The sequence below is a fragment of the Trichosurus vulpecula genome, chromosome 6 (assembly GCF_011100635.1).
Source record: "Trichosurus vulpecula isolate mTriVul1 chromosome 6, mTriVul1.pri, whole genome shotgun sequence".
In the NCBI taxonomy this organism is placed as follows: Eukaryota; Metazoa; Chordata; class Mammalia; order Diprotodontia; family Phalangeridae; genus Trichosurus; species Trichosurus vulpecula.
This window is the reverse complement of record NC_050578.1, coordinates 261,235,830-261,252,135: the sequence shown is the minus strand read 5'-3', so window position 1 is coordinate 261,252,135 and position 16,306 is coordinate 261,235,830. Positions and strand designations below refer to the sequence as shown.

At 36.3% G+C, this 16,306-nt stretch overlaps 1 protein-coding gene and 1 pseudogene across 1 annotated transcript; one reads left to right on the top strand and one right to left on the bottom strand.

The window, feature by feature from the left end:
* Nucleotides 1-1,250: 1,250 nt before the first annotated feature.
* Nucleotides 1,251-2,192, bottom strand: LOC118855001 (olfactory receptor 4C6-like). Its single transcript, XM_036765149.1, has one exon. It carries the CDS (start codon nt 2,190-2,192, stop codon nt 1,251-1,253), a length of 942 nt encoding a protein of 313 aa, XP_036621044.1.
* Nucleotides 2,193-8,875: 6,683 nt separating this feature from the next.
* Nucleotides 8,876-15,568, top strand: LOC118854351 (annotated as a pseudogene).
* Nucleotides 15,569-16,306: the final 738 nt, after the last annotated feature.

Genomic DNA, 16,306 nt, shown 5'->3' with positions numbered 1-16,306 from the left:
TTATCTTATACAAATGAAATGCTAGAGAAAGAACTGACAGAGGAATCAAATGGGGTAGGAGTAGTTTTGGAAACCTACTTTACTTGGGAATGGGTTCAAGAGGGAACAATGAATATATATCTATAAGAGTATAAAAGTCTTATAAATACAGAAAGAAATAAAACACTAAGGGAATAGAGGGGGGGTAGTAAGAGAGGGATCTTTAGAGGGGATGGTGAGGGAATAGGTTAAAGTGGGATATAGAAGTTTGTTTAGATTAATGGGAGTGGGTGGAGAGGAGAGCGATACTTGGAGGGGTTAATAGGAGGACAAGGTATTGGGTAGAAGTAAACTAGAGGAGTCATAAGGGATAGAAATAAAGATATGCATAAACATAAAGATCAGGAGTAGAATTAGGGAAAACGGAGCAGGAGTGGTAATAATGATTTCAGACAAAGTTAAGGCTAAAATAGATTTAATAAAAAGAGAAAAATAGGGGAATTGCAGTATCTGTCAGCCTTACTTAGTATTGTTTTGGACTATATAAAACAACTAGAGAGAATAAAGTAGGAACATTACTGTTGTGTAGGAAATGACGAGTTGGTGTATTTGGAAAAATATGGAAAGACACAGACTTAAGAGGTTATCCAAACTCAGAGAAACAGAGGACAAATGAGCAAAGTGTGGTATTATGTAGATGCATATGAATGTATATGTCAATCTATGACTATTATTATTGATACCTAAGTATATGTATGTGTAAGCATATATATGTTTCCGTATATGCCTGTTTATTTGTAGATATATATATACATATATATATGAGTGTATATGTCTATATATGTATGTATGTATGTGTGTATATATATATATATATATGTGGGGGGGTGGGTGGGTATGTGTGTCTCCCTGGTTAATCGTAGCCTCCTGAAGGACAAAGGAAAGGGGGAAAAAAGAACAAAGTAAAAAGTGCACAGCCGAGAATAAAAGAAAACTTACATGGAAGCAAAGAAATAATACATAGATTTAAACACAATCATAGTGTCTATAAGTTTTCTTCAAATGGAAATTTATTGTTGTGTATTTTAATCCTTACACACGTTGTGTCGTGCACATAGCAAAATGTTTTCTTATTCTGAAGCATTTTAGTTTTAGTATTTATGTATCTTTCTTTTTTTCTTTTCCCATTTTGTATTGCAGTTTAAAATTTTAAAAATTTACAAATTAAAAACATTTGCACCACTCTGCTGCATTTGAATGATTTTCAATTATTAAGTTGATGTTTCCTGAAAAATCAAAGGCATTAATTTGATCCAGAGTTTCCTCATAGCAATTTTAACCTCTGTATTCCTAAGGCTATAGATTAAGGGGTTTAACATAGGAGTAATCATAGTAGTACATACAGATAAAGCTTTATCTATAGGAAAAGTGGCTGCTGGCCGCATGTACAAGAATATACAGGGAACAAAAAACAAGATCACCACTGTGAAGTGAGAGCTGCAGGTAGAAAGAGCCTTCCGCCTTCCTTCTGAAGTACTACCCTTCAGGGAAGAGAGGATAACTACATAGGAGACAGTAAGTATGAGAAAGATCGACAGGCACATTACTCCACTGTTAGCAATTATGAGAAGGCCAAGAACTTTGGTGTCCATGCAGGCCAGTTTCAGCAATGGGAACAAATCACACAGGAAGTGATCAATAATATTAGGGCCACAGAAGGGAAGGTGGACCATGAAGAGGAGTTGTATGGTGGCATGTATGGATCCCCCCACCCAGGCTGCTGCCACCAGGAGGTGGCAAACACGGGGATTCATGATGGTCATGTAGTGTAGGGGTTTACAGATGGCCACGTAACGATCATAAGCCATGATTACAAGGAGGATGATTCCAACACCACCAAAAAAATGCTCTGCAAAGAGTTGAGTCAGACAGCCTTTCAGAGAGATTGTTATCTTCTCATAGACTAAATCCACAAGCATCTTAGGGGCAATGACTGAAGAGAAGATTGTATCCACGATGGATAAGAAGGTTAGAAAAAAGTACATGGGTGATCTCAAAGTCTCACTGGCCGTCAAGGTTATGACTATGAGTATGTTTCCTATAATTGTGATAATATATGTGATTAAAAAAATGACAAAGTACATTTTTCGAAGTTCTGGACTTTGTGTAAGGCCTAGCAGAATGAATTCAGTAACATTGTTTTTATACTTCATTTTGGTCTTTCTTCTGCCAGCTTCCTGATAATCCCATATACTTATACTTATTGGTTCTTTCCTTTTTTCTTCATTTCTTCCTCTAATTAGACCTTTCCTATACCTAACCTAAAATGCAGTTACTTTAATTCCAAGCGGAGTCAATCATCAGTATTTTGCATGAAACTGATTATTCTATTAGGGATGAATTTTGTACAGTGGGAAAGAATGGATGCAACATCCTCAATGCTGAGGAATGTGGTTCATATCCTTTGCATCTTGAAGGTAATTGGTGACAGTAAATTCCTTTTATGGTATGTAGTCCATCTGTAATGGAAGGAAGGGAGGAATGAGTAAACCACATCTTTATTGATCATTAAAATTCAAAAGATTGATACAACTCCTAGTTATGGTTTTAAATTGTATACTTATGTTGCAACTATGTATTTCACATTTCAGAAGAAATTGTCAAAAAATTTAACGACTAAGTGTCTTTTAAGTCCAATGGAAGGGAGGGTCTAAAGCTTGACTAAGCCAAGTGAATAGTAGAATAGTGATTGACCAGGAAAACTTCTTACATATCCTGCTTCTGGCTATATCACCCTGGTCAAATCACTTAGCCTATAATTACTTAGGTATCACTCTAAGTCTAGAAGCTGCAAAGCATTGGATTAGCTGTATAAGTAGTAGGACCTTCCTTGTCCGGAGGTATCTGGTTAAAAAGAGAAAAAAATAGAAAACATTAAGAACAAGACTGATAGTTTCAGTAACAATAATTATTATTTAAAGTTTACAAAATGTTTTCCCAACTGTGCCTAATTTAAAGTTCAAATAACTTTACAGGGTACCTACTACAGAGCTCACCCCCATGTTACAGATGAGGCAGCTGAGACTTAGAGAGGTTAAGTGGTTTTCTTTTGCCCACCCATCTTGTTGCCCACCCATCTTGTAAGTGCCAGAGGAAGAATTTAAACACAAGAATCCTGGCTCCCGACTGAATTACAGTCATTGTGCCATTCTGAACAGTGAAAGATGAGAAGTCTTCTCAGGTGAGAAAGAAAAAATGCTGGACCTGATGCAAGATTCTGTTTTAATAAAGGGTGATGGGTGGGCAATTACCATGGTAGAGACACTATGAGGAATTGCTTCCCAAAAGACTATTAACCTTGGTTATATATGATATTCATTTAACCGGAACTCATAGAGGGTCAGTGCTCATTTTACCATAAATCCTAGATTCGGAGTCAAAGGGATGTTAGAAGTCATGGTGGCCAGCCTCATTATTTTAGAGATGAGCAAATTGAAGTGATCAGAGGCAAGGGCCTCACCGAAGATCACAAAAATAGCTAGCCTTATGTTGGTATTCACACTCAGGTTGTCTGATGCTAAGGCCATCAGAGTGATGGAAAAATGGAAACTTTCAAAGGTGCTTGTATAAATTTCATTATTCCACATGACTAGACTGAAATATGAAATCAAGGACAGTTATATCTTCAAAACTTATTATCTTATTACTGAAAACCTTCCACTCATCTCAATTTTCCTGTTACTGTCTGGGTCTCCACATGCTCTCAGTCACCGAATCTCTCAACCATGTTTTCATCCACAGCCTCTCACTCAAAATCACCTCTCATAGTTGGTCAGTTGTCATATCCTATCTTCTACCTTCAAGACAACTTCCAGATACATTTCATTGTTTAAACCCCCATAGCCTACTACAGAACCTCATCACCTCTCCCCTGCTCTATTACATAGCCTTCTGGTTAATCTTCCTTTCTGAAATGTCGCCCTACTCCTCCACATGTTCCACTCGGCTGCCCAATTGAGCAGCCTAAAGTGTAGGTATGATCAGATAAAATACCCCCCTTTCTACTTCCTATTCATCTACACACAGATTCACAGTCAAGAAACTCATTCTTCCCATTTACTTTTAAGATCAAATATAAATTCTTCTAGATAACATTTAAATACTTTTATAACCTTCATCCTGCCTTTCCGTTCTTCTAACCCCATCCATTCACTTTACTAATCACTTATAATGTCCTACTTGCTGTTTTCAACCATATCTTCATGCCATTCCATCTTGTAATTATGGGCCTTTATAGTGATGGTCCTCCACATATGGGTTTTTGTTGTCCCCTTTAGCTCCATCTCTTAGCTTTCTGAACTATCCTCTAGTTATCTTGAATATAAATTCTATAAAAGGCCTTCCCATCATCCCCAGAAGCAAGTTCATATATTTTTACCTGTACCTATATCTATCTATCTGTCTGTCTGTCTGTCTATCTATCTATCTACAGAAACACATACATACGTAAATATATTTTTAAATTAAATATAATATATGCATATGTGTATATATGAACTTCATTCAGGGGAGGATGGGAAGGATATAAAATATATAATTTCAAATATTATATTATTTTATTACATTTATGTACACATACATACATACACACATTCATACATACATGCTAATATGCTGTTAACATCCAAACTAATTCATCTTGCTCCTATGGGTGTTTTTTTTTTTATTTTTTTGTTTGGTTGTTTTATCTTCTGGTGGAAAAAGAAAGAAATTAGTTGGAAGCATAGGAGAAAAGCCCCTGATAATAATGCTGCTCTAGGGCATGTTATAACACATTTCCTAACTTTTATATGCCTGACCGCTTCCTTCCTTTCCTCATTACCTCCTCTTTTCTACCATATTACTTTCTCCCTCTCCATCCCTCCTTCCTTTCTTCCTTCCCTCCTTATTTTCTTCCTTGCCTCCTCTTTTCTTCTCTCCCTCCCTCCCATCCTTCCTCTATTCCTTGTTCTGTTCATTTGTTTCCTCATATGATAATTTAACTTTCCACTCTTCTAGTTCCAAACTTTTAGTTAAACATTTGTACTATTCTCTATGCTAGAGTCATTTCTGCTGTATTCCAAGTGATATCCATTTCTTGGCAAAACACAGTCATGGATTATGGCTGCTACCTCCTTTCTCATGTCTTATACATATATTATTTTAAAAGGCCTGGAAAAAATGACTAAGTCCCCTACATATATGTCATTTAATGTATCTGAGTTCTCATTGTTGAAATAAAATTTATGTATGTTTTTTTTTTCTAACTGAATTCTATTCCCCTCATAGAAATGTTCTGGTGTGCTTCTTTTTCTCTTAAAAATTAAAATAGATAATATTTATGTAGTGATTTAGTGGTTATAATGCACTTTGCATATGCCATCTCATTTGATTTTTATAAGTATCCCTAATTTAAAAATGAGGAAAATGAAGTTAAAAGAATTTAAATAATTTCTTTACTGTCATATAGTTTGTACATGTCTTAGTCAAGAATTAAAGTCATGTTTTCCAGACTCTTAAGCTAGTACTTTATCTACTATACCACCTAGTCATTATAATCCTTTAATACTAAGATTCCCTCTCTCAGAAGATGAGGTCACTTTATTGAGAGAAGTAAAAAAGAAATTACTCAATATTATTTATTCTTTCTTCCTTTCCACTCACTTCTGGGAAGACTTTGAACTTTTAATCATGAAGAACGATACCTCTCTACCCATGGATTGATCTCAACCCCTACGCTAATCTAGTTAAGCTTGAAATGGAAATTAACTTCTTTACCTTAATTTTCATTGTCTTCCTAGTTGCTGGTTCCTTCTCTGCTGTTTACATCCATTTCCAAATCTCTCTCATCTTTTCAAAATAATTTCACCTGATTCTCCCATGAACCTGAATTCATCGATCTTTATTTCTTCCTTCCTTTAGTCAGCCAACTTCCTATGCCAAACTATGTCCTTTGATGTCTGACTTTTTTTTCTCTTCTCACTTTCAAGCCCATGGAAATCTGGGTTCTGACCTGAACAGTCATATGTATCCCCTATCTCTGAGTGATAAAGGATCTTATAGTAAGTGATCATTTTTGATTCATTTCTCATAGTTCTTAGCTTACATCTTATGGGGCTCTTAGGTTACGATACACCTCAGACCTTAGTATAAATCATACTTACTCTCTGTAACATTTGCCATTGTTGATTCTCCAGCCTCTTGAATATCCTCTCCCTCTTGGGTCTTTGGTGACATCATTCTCTTGATTCTACTTCTATTTGTCCAGCCACTCAGAGGCTCCTTTGTTGGAACTTAATTAATGTCCTATCCCCTAAATGTTTCTGTCATTGAATAGTCTTTTGTTTATACATTTTCCTTTTTTTCTTGATACTCATTCTCAGTAATAATATCAGATTGATAAGTTAAATTATCATCACTACATATATTATTCCTGACAAAATATATACACAAGTTATATACACATATATTCATGCATATACATGTGTCAGTGTGTATAAATAAATGTGTATGTGTGTGCAGAAAGATACTGAGATAGATAGGCAGACAGACAGATGTAAATATTTACCCAATAGATTCTTATATTCATATATTTCCAGCCTTGGTTTTAATTTTGTAGTGTCCAACTGGATATTTGGAGCTAGACATCATTTAGACATCTCACAATCATATCATATAAAAAGAACTCATCTACCCATCTTCATTATTGTTGGTGGCATCTCCTTCTCTCTGATCTCCCACATCAGGAAATTATTCAGTCAGTACCCCATAAATATTTGATTGTTAAATATTGCCCATTAGAACTCCACATGGTATCTTGTAGCCAACCTTTCTATCTAACCAATAGTCACGAAACTAATTTCCACTTAGACTATTGTCATCATTCACTTGCACTATTGACAAACCTCCTAATTGACCTAGGGGCCGCAAAGTTGCTCAGTGGGTAATGAGCTGGGCCTGGAGTCAGGAAGATTCATCTTCCTGAATTCAAATCTGGCCTCAGACACTTACAAGCTGTGTGACCCTGGGCATGTCACTCCATCCTGTTTGTCTCAGTTTCCTGGTCTATAAAATGAACTAGAGAAGGAAATTAACCACTCCAGTATCTTTGCTAAGAAAGCCCCAAATGAGGACAGAAACTGCTGGATATAACTTGAAGGATTGAATAATAGTAACCACTTAATTGGTACCTCTAATTTCTCCCCTCTACAATTCATTCTCCTTCAATTAGCTGGCAAATTGATATTTCAGTAATACAAATGACAAATTTCAGTAATATAAATGAAAAATGCCCTTACTACAGAACTCCAAATGGACTCCAACACCTCAAATGTCTTGCCCCTAAGACACAATACAAAGTCCTTTTTTAAGCATTTAAAGCACTTGAATGTATGTCTCCATCCTGCATTTCCAGGAAGGTTTCCAATTATTTCCAATCATTTGCTCTATAATCTAGTCACACTGGCCCACTGACAAGCCATATGCAACTAATAGAATGACCAGGCAGAATGTCCTATTTCTAACTCTTATTTTTTGCATTGGCTCTTTGTCATACCTGAAATGCATTGCTTCTCCAGTTTGTTTTATGATCTTTAATTTCCTTTAAAGCTCAGCTTGAGCTATACCTTCTAAGAAGTCTATTCTGATACCCTAATACGCTGATGCCTCACCCCCTTGGAGATTTTCTATAACTTATATTTTTGGAAGTCATTCTGTACCCCTGGGTTTCTTTCTTATTTCTTTGAATCATTTATCCAAGAAATAAATGTACAAGGAGAGATACATGACCCATTTTGTCTGATCTATTCCTTCCATAATCCAGCTCCCAACCTTGCAGTAGGGGAGGTTTCTTTAAGGTAAGGAATATTTCTCATGTACTTTTGTATACTCAATGTCTGTCAGAGTGCCTTTCACTTAGCTTCTCAGTAAATATTTGATGAATGAATGAAAGAATAATTCTTAGGCAACACGATAATGCTGGGCTTTGAGTGAGAAAGACCAAAGTGTCTATTCTAACTCTAATGCTTAGTAGTTAAGTGATACCATGCAAATCATTTAAGTTTTCTTTCTCAGTCTATGCCCTATGACTGATTAAAGTTTAGATGCATTGTGCTTTGTGGCTGTTGGAGGGATTTCCAACATTAGAATAAATATTCTGATGAAATTACTCAAAGCTCAAAATTCACATTTATTATACTCATTGTTCACATGATATACTGACCGGTCTGATTATACCACTCACTAACAGTATGAACTTATACAAATCACTTGATTTGTTTTTACAAAATGTATATAAGTTAATAAATATAAAAGATACAAAGTTATCTAAAGCAATTTTTAAAACTTGCAATCGTTGACAATGAAGTGAATCGGGATAAGTAGCAAGGAGAAGATTGCATCTAATCCTGGGCTTCAAAGTACACTGGGCAATCCCAGTGGCAGATGTAAGAGAGGAAGATCACCAACAGACCCACAGAATCTCAGGATTTCAGAGGGGGAAGGACTTTAACATCCCAGTAGCCAAACCTATACCCTTAATGAATCTTTATTATTACATACCTGACAATGAAATATCTAGCCTCTGCATGTAGAACAATGAAAACTACTTTTCTTCCTCCTTCTCTTCCTCCTTTTCTTCCTCTTCCTCCTATTCCAGTTCCTCCTCCTTCACCACCACCACCGCTACTACTATGTTGATGGAAATGACTACTATACTACAATAAGTACTGTTTTCATACCATTACCACTACCCCACTATCACACACCCATCACTATTCTGCTTCCCCTCTTATGATTACATTACAGTTTATGAGAGTCCTCCTGAAATCATTGTGTTTAGAAACAAATAGAATATTAGATGAGTTCTGATAAGGTAAGAATATACTATAACTATCCCTTCCCCATTCTTGGAAGCCAAACTTCTCTTGAGACAACCCAAGATTTCATTAGCTTTTCTGTACTTTTGGCTATGTTATGGTTGCCATATTGAGCTTACAGTTTATTAAAATCCTAAGGTTTTTCAATGAAAACTGAGTATCAAACTATGGCTCATTCTTCATACATTTTTAAACTTAATTTTAGTTTAATATCACCCAAAGGCAAGACTTTACATTTAGCTCTATTGAATTTGATCTTCTTAAATTTAGCCCAATGCTCTAAACTGTCTAGATGATTTTGAATCTCAACTCTGTAGTCCTCTATTATAGAGGATATTATATAATCCTAAACTAGTCCTCTAAACTCTATTTAATCTGAAATTTTGATAAACTTACCACTTATACTTTATATGAATCATGTTAACAGTGCTAAATAGCACAGGGCCAAACACAAATCCCTGGAGAAGCCCACTGGGTTCATATTCACATACTGACATTGAACAATTAACAACATGTCTTGATTACTACCAACCAAACTCTTCTGGATCCTTCTGATTGTATTATCGTTGATCTTCTCCACAAGGATAAGATGGGATAATTTATCAAAACTTTGCTAATATCTAGATGAGCTCTGATGTAATTGTATAGGTAGTGTGGTAGATCAAAATTCATGTTGGATTTGGAATCAAAAGGCCTGGTCCACATTTTCAAGCTTATGAATAGTAAATCTATGGATTTGAGGAGAGTCAATTAGCAAATTTAGGCCTTACTATATTCATCTAAAATCTATTGGGATATGCTAGATGACCTTTAAGTACTTATCCTTCACAAAATTGATGACACTATGAAATATCATTTAAAAAGTAATGCCATTTTCACTCATGTATCAAAATACCCATGACCCACGGGTCTTTTCAATACAACCACTTAGCAACTCCTTTTTCTTGGGTGGTGTCCCTTTCTTAGATTTTTTTTTACTGGCACAAAAACTTCTTTGTAACTAACAAAAATGAAGAAAAATATGTAGAAGGAAAGATTGAGTCCCTGCATTTAGGAAACCAGTGAATTGCATGATCATCTGGAGCCTTGGTTAACAAACTCTCTGTACCCAAGAGGTCAGCATTGAGTTCTCCTCACCTACGTTCTCATGGAGAAATTTGTCTCCTTCCAGATGCACAAGTGCTGTTTCTTTTTCTATTTCTGTGACTGTAAATTGCCAGAAAGTGTGCAGCAGTTACTCTCTAGGGCTCACAGCTCCTCTCTGGATAAGATTAGCCATTGTTTTACACTGTGTTAGAAGTCAGAATCTCACTGATTTACTTCCTATTATTTTGACTTTGGACAAATCACTTGATTTTCTGGAACTTCAGCTCCTCATCAGGAAGAAAGTTCAATTGGAAGATATCTTTCCCTTTTTGCATTTCTAAAAATCTTACCTTTTGCAGGACTGGATAAAACTGGTTGTGATCAAGATAAATAGAGTGAATTGTGGTGGCTCCTATAAAAAACCCAAATATCAGATGTAAAACCCCACCTTGTGTTTTGCAGAAGGATTTGGATTATCATAGACCACTTAGAGATGGGGAAAAAAGAAATAAAACTTCCAGAGTTTCAGAAATTGGATACTGTTCAATGGAGTTTGTAATAAATCATACTTTATCTTCATAGGGAACCTCTTTCCAGAAACATCAGCAGTTAAATCAATGTTCATATTGTGATGAAGGTGGGATGTCAGGGGCATCCAATAATTACCTCCTGGATAGCAATAGCATTAAATACTGTTTCTTTATTGCAATGGTGTCCCATTGAAGATGTGTCTCTAGTGACTGGTGGGTTAATCAGCATGGCAGTGAGTTCACTTTTTCAATGTGAGATGGGGGAAAAACATCAGCTAAGTCAGGTAAAGTTAATAGCGGAAAGAAAAAATCAGTTCATAGTTGCCACTAGGTAATTACTGGTTATATCACCAAAGCAGAGTTGAATAAAATGTAGTGGTACCCATAAAATAATAGTGAAATCAATCAATCCTTACTAGTTTTGGAACATATAATGATAAAGAGGTCTCAATGGCAGAGGAGATTCTTGCTGCCCCAACCAAATCTGATTCCCACTAGAGAAATCTATTTGCCACCAAAGAACTGCAAACACTGAAGTCCATAGGGATGATTGTAAAGTTACCTTTTGTTAATGTGTTCCTAACACCTGGAAAACAATCCCTAAAGATTTCTCTCCTTTGTAGTAATATACCCCAAATACTTCTGATTTTGGAGTCAGAGAACCTAGGAATAAAACCAAATTCTATTCTTTATAAATTGTGTAACATCTCTTTGGTTATCTCATCTCTCTGGGCCCAAATATGCTAATTTACAAAATGATAGAAAAAGCTTATAGATGATTGATCTGTAAGCTCCCTTATAGTTCTATATCCTGTGAAGTTCCCTCAATTTTATCTAAATAAGAAGTTGGAATGCTAGGTTACAAGATGCTTATCATTATGTCTTCCAATTCACCCTGTCTTATAGAAGGCAGAGTCAATTTATTGACTAATTCGAAAGGTGTAAAAAGGTCTTGTAATTCCTATACACTTCCTTCAACCACACTTCAAGATGACTGTAACTCTTCCAATTATATGATATTATTATTATAAATAATAATAGCAATAATTTATAATGATATTATAAAATATAAACAAAACAAACATTAGAATCATCTTTAGGGCCTTCAATATTTGTGGTTCCTTGGTTTCAAATAGGCTCACTAGTGAGGATTAGAATCTGCCGGGGCAGCAGGGATCTCCTCAGCCACTGGAACATGTCTACCATATCATTATCCAAAACCAGTAGTAACTGCATATTTCACTATAGTAGTTGGTGTTGTAGCACCATCATCATTAATATTTACAATATAAAAGCAGCACCTACCAGGCACTGTGCAAAGTGCTTTACAAATATCCTCTAATTTGATTATCACACCAGTGGGTGAGGGGTACTGGTGGTTATCCTCATTTTACTGGTAAAGAAAACAAGACAAAGAGAGGTTAGGGGAATTCCCCAAAGTCATACAGCTAGGAAGTATCTGAGGACCTATTTGAAATCATGTCTTCTGGTCTCCAGCCTTGGTGCTCTATCGATATTTTTTAACTCCTCCAGTTAAATCTTAATATATGGAATTAGTTTAAAAAAAGAAATATGAATACCTGAATATGTTAGGTCCCTACAATCTGTGTGACTTTTGCCAAACCATTTCCCTTATTTGAATCTCCAGAGAATCTGATATAAAATTGAGGGCAAAACACAGAAATCATTTAATTTTTTAAAGTAAATCACTATGAATTAATTGAAAACTCATGGGATGAATTACCTATAAGATAAGAAATTGTAAGAGCATAGAGATTTTAGCTCTGTTTCTATGTAAACTTTACTTAAATTACAGATTCAGTTTTCATCACTGTGAACATCTTGGAGCACTGCCATAACCAAATGTAATTCGAATCAGATGTCCTGTAGAAATCTAAGTGATTTTAAATTCTTCTTTTGGGCCAAAGCCCAACTTATAAACATAAATTTGTTTCTCATGGTAGTATTCAGCTATAAAATAGGGCATCATTATGATTTCAGAAGATTTAAAATTACATGTGACTCTAAGGAAACTGAAAGGATTTAATACAGAGAGTATGACTGACTGGTAGCAAATTAACAAAAAACATTGTGCCTAAAATAGCCAATAAAAACATGAAATCCAATAATTGTTTGACTAAAAAAAGAAGAGGTGAGCCATTAAAGTATCAAGAGCTCCAAAGTTTACCTGCTCTCCTCTGATATTGAAACACCTTGAAGAAAACTGTTATCAAATTGGGGACAGACTTTCTGGAATGTTTCAGACAGGATATGGACACACATCTCACACATACTTATTTGATTTGGATATGACCGAAAGCAAGATGGAACAGCATGTACATTGAATGACATCCTGACTTAAAAACCAATTCAATAATACAGCTTTATCTGATTTCAAAAGATACATTTGGTATGCATAATGCATTAATAAGAAATTTAAGCCACTTCTATGCACCAGGAACTGGCAAATAGCAGGGATAGTTGTGCACTCCATAAGCTTATATTCTTCCTGGTTCAACTGACACATCCACAGATAAGTAACATTTCTCACTCATCCAATTCCACAACATTTATTAGTTATCTGCTCTGTGCAAGTATATTGGTAATTAAAAAAAGCTTTTACCACTTATTCAATCAAGGGTCCTTGAACAGTTTGGCCTTTGTTTCCTTGATTAAAATAGGAGTCCTTGACGACTTCCTTCCCTCAAGGGAAAGCCTAGTTTACATGGGTTTGAGTGACATGTTTGTGACATCAGAGGATTTTAGACGAGGTGGCATTAAGTTGCATTTTTGTGATGCTTTTAGGTCACGTGTGTGAGTTGCAAGTATGACTCGCCCTTGACCCTGAACAAGATATATAAACCCAGAGGTTGGCATTCTCCCTTGGGGCTCTCACTCTTCGAGGTGTTGATGTGGAGACTCTAGGCAACTGTAGTTAAGAGCCCTCCAGCTTGTAAACCTGGATGTTGGGACTTTGTTAAACCCTGGTAACTATGCTTGGAGATTTGAATTAGACAAGGTCTGTCTGTTGATGTTTGTAATTTGTTTGTAATTGCTCTGAAGTTCAGGATTCTGGCTTTTTCCCCTGAACTAAGTGAATGATATTTGTATGTTGGATTGAAATAAGATTGTTAACCCCTAGGTGTTGCTTTCCATAGTAAAGCAGATCAAAAGATCCTGTGCTGGCAGCATTCTTGTTGTTGGGCTTATGTTGGTTTTTCACCCCCACAACAGCTGCTAGCTGATTTGTTGCAACAGCAAGGGAACAAGCTTCGCATGATGTACATAAAGACAAAAATGAGAAATTGTTTCTACTTTCAAGGAGCTTACCTTCTCCTCAAAGATACTATTCCTCAAAAGATGATAGCTAAGAAATAGAGCTAGAACGAGGGATACATATAGCTAAAAACACTTATGTAGATATAGATGTAGATTTAGGCAAATGATGATGCAATTAAATGAATAAAATGATTATTAACTCATCCCAGGCCTAGCCAGAGGAGGAGCATGAGGTGGATGATGAGTTATGAGAGTTAAGTAAATTGCTCCAGAAAAGTTAGGCAGTAAATAGATAAAGGATTCAAGTACAGATGCTCTGAATAAAAATAAAGCCTTCTTCCCTCTATGCTCAGTTATCTTGTCAAGAGAAGGCAAGGTTTATGTTTCTTGTGGTGGAAGCACTTTGGTTCTTGGTTCTTAAAACACAGTTTAGCCAATTTGAATTTGTTTTTAAAAGCTAATTCCTGGTTCAGTCTAGGTTTCAGCCATTCTATACTTCTTTTGAGAATGCCACGTTTTAGGCATTTCTGAAGACAAGAGACTATGAAACATTTCTTAAAATCTACTTATCAATGTGAAAATGTGAGTCAACATCTGGTAGCTTGATATCTGATGGGGGTGGTACAGAACGAAGCTAGCTGGTAGGGAAAATTTTCATTAGAACTTATTGCATTGGAAATAAGCAGTGCAGGTACAAAAATGACTGTGTTTGGGTGCCAACTCTACTATTATCGCAGGGAGACGATTGTTAAAAATTTTCATTGAAAACAATGGCCTTTTGGTTTGAGCTGTAGCAAGGGGCTGTGCAAGCAGGAAGGGTTTCCTTAGCTTTCATCCCTCTCTCATTGGCTTTTTTTCCAACTCCAACACCTTCCCCCTCTGTAACCATGATGGAACAGGCCATCTCCTTTGCCAAGGATTTCCTGGCTGGTGGCATTGACACTGCTATCTCTAAGACTGCAGTGGCCCCCATCAAGAGTTAAGCTCCTATCACAGGTGCAGCATGCAAGTAAACAAATTGCTGAAGATAAGTTGTACAAAGGTATAAAGGATTATATAGTCCGAATTCCAAAGGAACAAGGGATGCTTTCCTTCTGTCAGGGTAATTTAGCAAATGTCATCAGATATTTCCCCATCCAGGCCTTTAACTTTGCCCTTAACGATAAGAATAAGCAGGTGTTTTGGGGGAGGAGTGGACAAGCACACACAGTTTGGGAGGTATTGTGCTGGCAATTTTGCCTCTGGTGGTGCAGCTGCAGCCACTTCTCTCTGCTTTGTCTACCCCTTGAATTTTGTGAGAACCTGCTTGGCAGCTGATGTTGGGAAATCTGGCACTGAGAGAGAATTCAAAGGCCTGGGCGACTGCCTTGTGGAAATCACCCAAGTCTGATAGAATCCGTGGCTTTTATCAAGGTTTCAACGTCTCAGTTCACGGTATCATTATCTATAGAGCATCTTACTTCGGAACCTACGATACAGCAAAAGGAATGCTCCCAGATCCGAAGAACACTTGTATTCAGATAAGCTGGATGACTGCCAATCAGCTACTGATCTAGCAGGTATGGTCTCCTATCTCGTGGATACAGTAAGGAAGCAAGTGATGATGCAGTCTGGGTGCAATGGAGATGATATCATGTACACTGGGACAATTTACTACTGGAAGAACATTGCTAATGATGAGGGTGGCAAAGCTTTCTTCAAGGGTTCTTTAGTTACACCAATGTTCTTAGAGGCACAGGTGGAGCTTTTGTGCTTGTTCTGTATGATGAATTAAAGTAATTTAAGTACATCCTGACTAAAAAAAAAGAACAAGTGAATACAGATCATGTAGAATACTTAACCATTCTTAGCAGTTTGGACCAATGACATTTAAGAAATTCCTGTTGTCTTTTTATCCAGGCCAGATCTTGTTTGTAGGGGAGCCAGGAAAAGCTCTTAAGAAAAGGGACTCATTTATTGTGAATCATAATTCACACAGTAGAACTTATGGTGATTCTGTGTATTGATTCTATTGGTTTTGGGGAAAATAACAATTACTGTAGTTCCAAGAATGCAGATCAACTTAAACGATGTAGGTTAAATGCTCTTTTGTAGGAACATAAATTTGTGTTTAAGTATTTGTTTAAAAATCATGTCTCTCATTTGTACTTAAGCACTATGTATACTATTTTGCACAGCTGACTATTTGGCAGGTATGATGATCTGTGTCTAAGACTCATAATGTAATAACTGGATTATCCAACATGGTTTGGTTGTAGTGAGTTTTTGGGGTTGTGAGCACAATAAAGGTACTGGATTTTTTTATTAATCATGGTAATACAAAAAATGTTCTTCGTTGAGTAGTTTCATGGAACAAGTTTTAGCTTTCTTTTTTTAATTAAGTTTTTTTTATTTCCAATTTATAACACTCAGGTCTGCACCTTTTTGAGTTCCAGATTTTGTTCCCCTCTCTCTCTTCCCCCCAACCCCCAAGATAGCATGGAATCCGATATATCTTCTACATATACCTTCGCATTA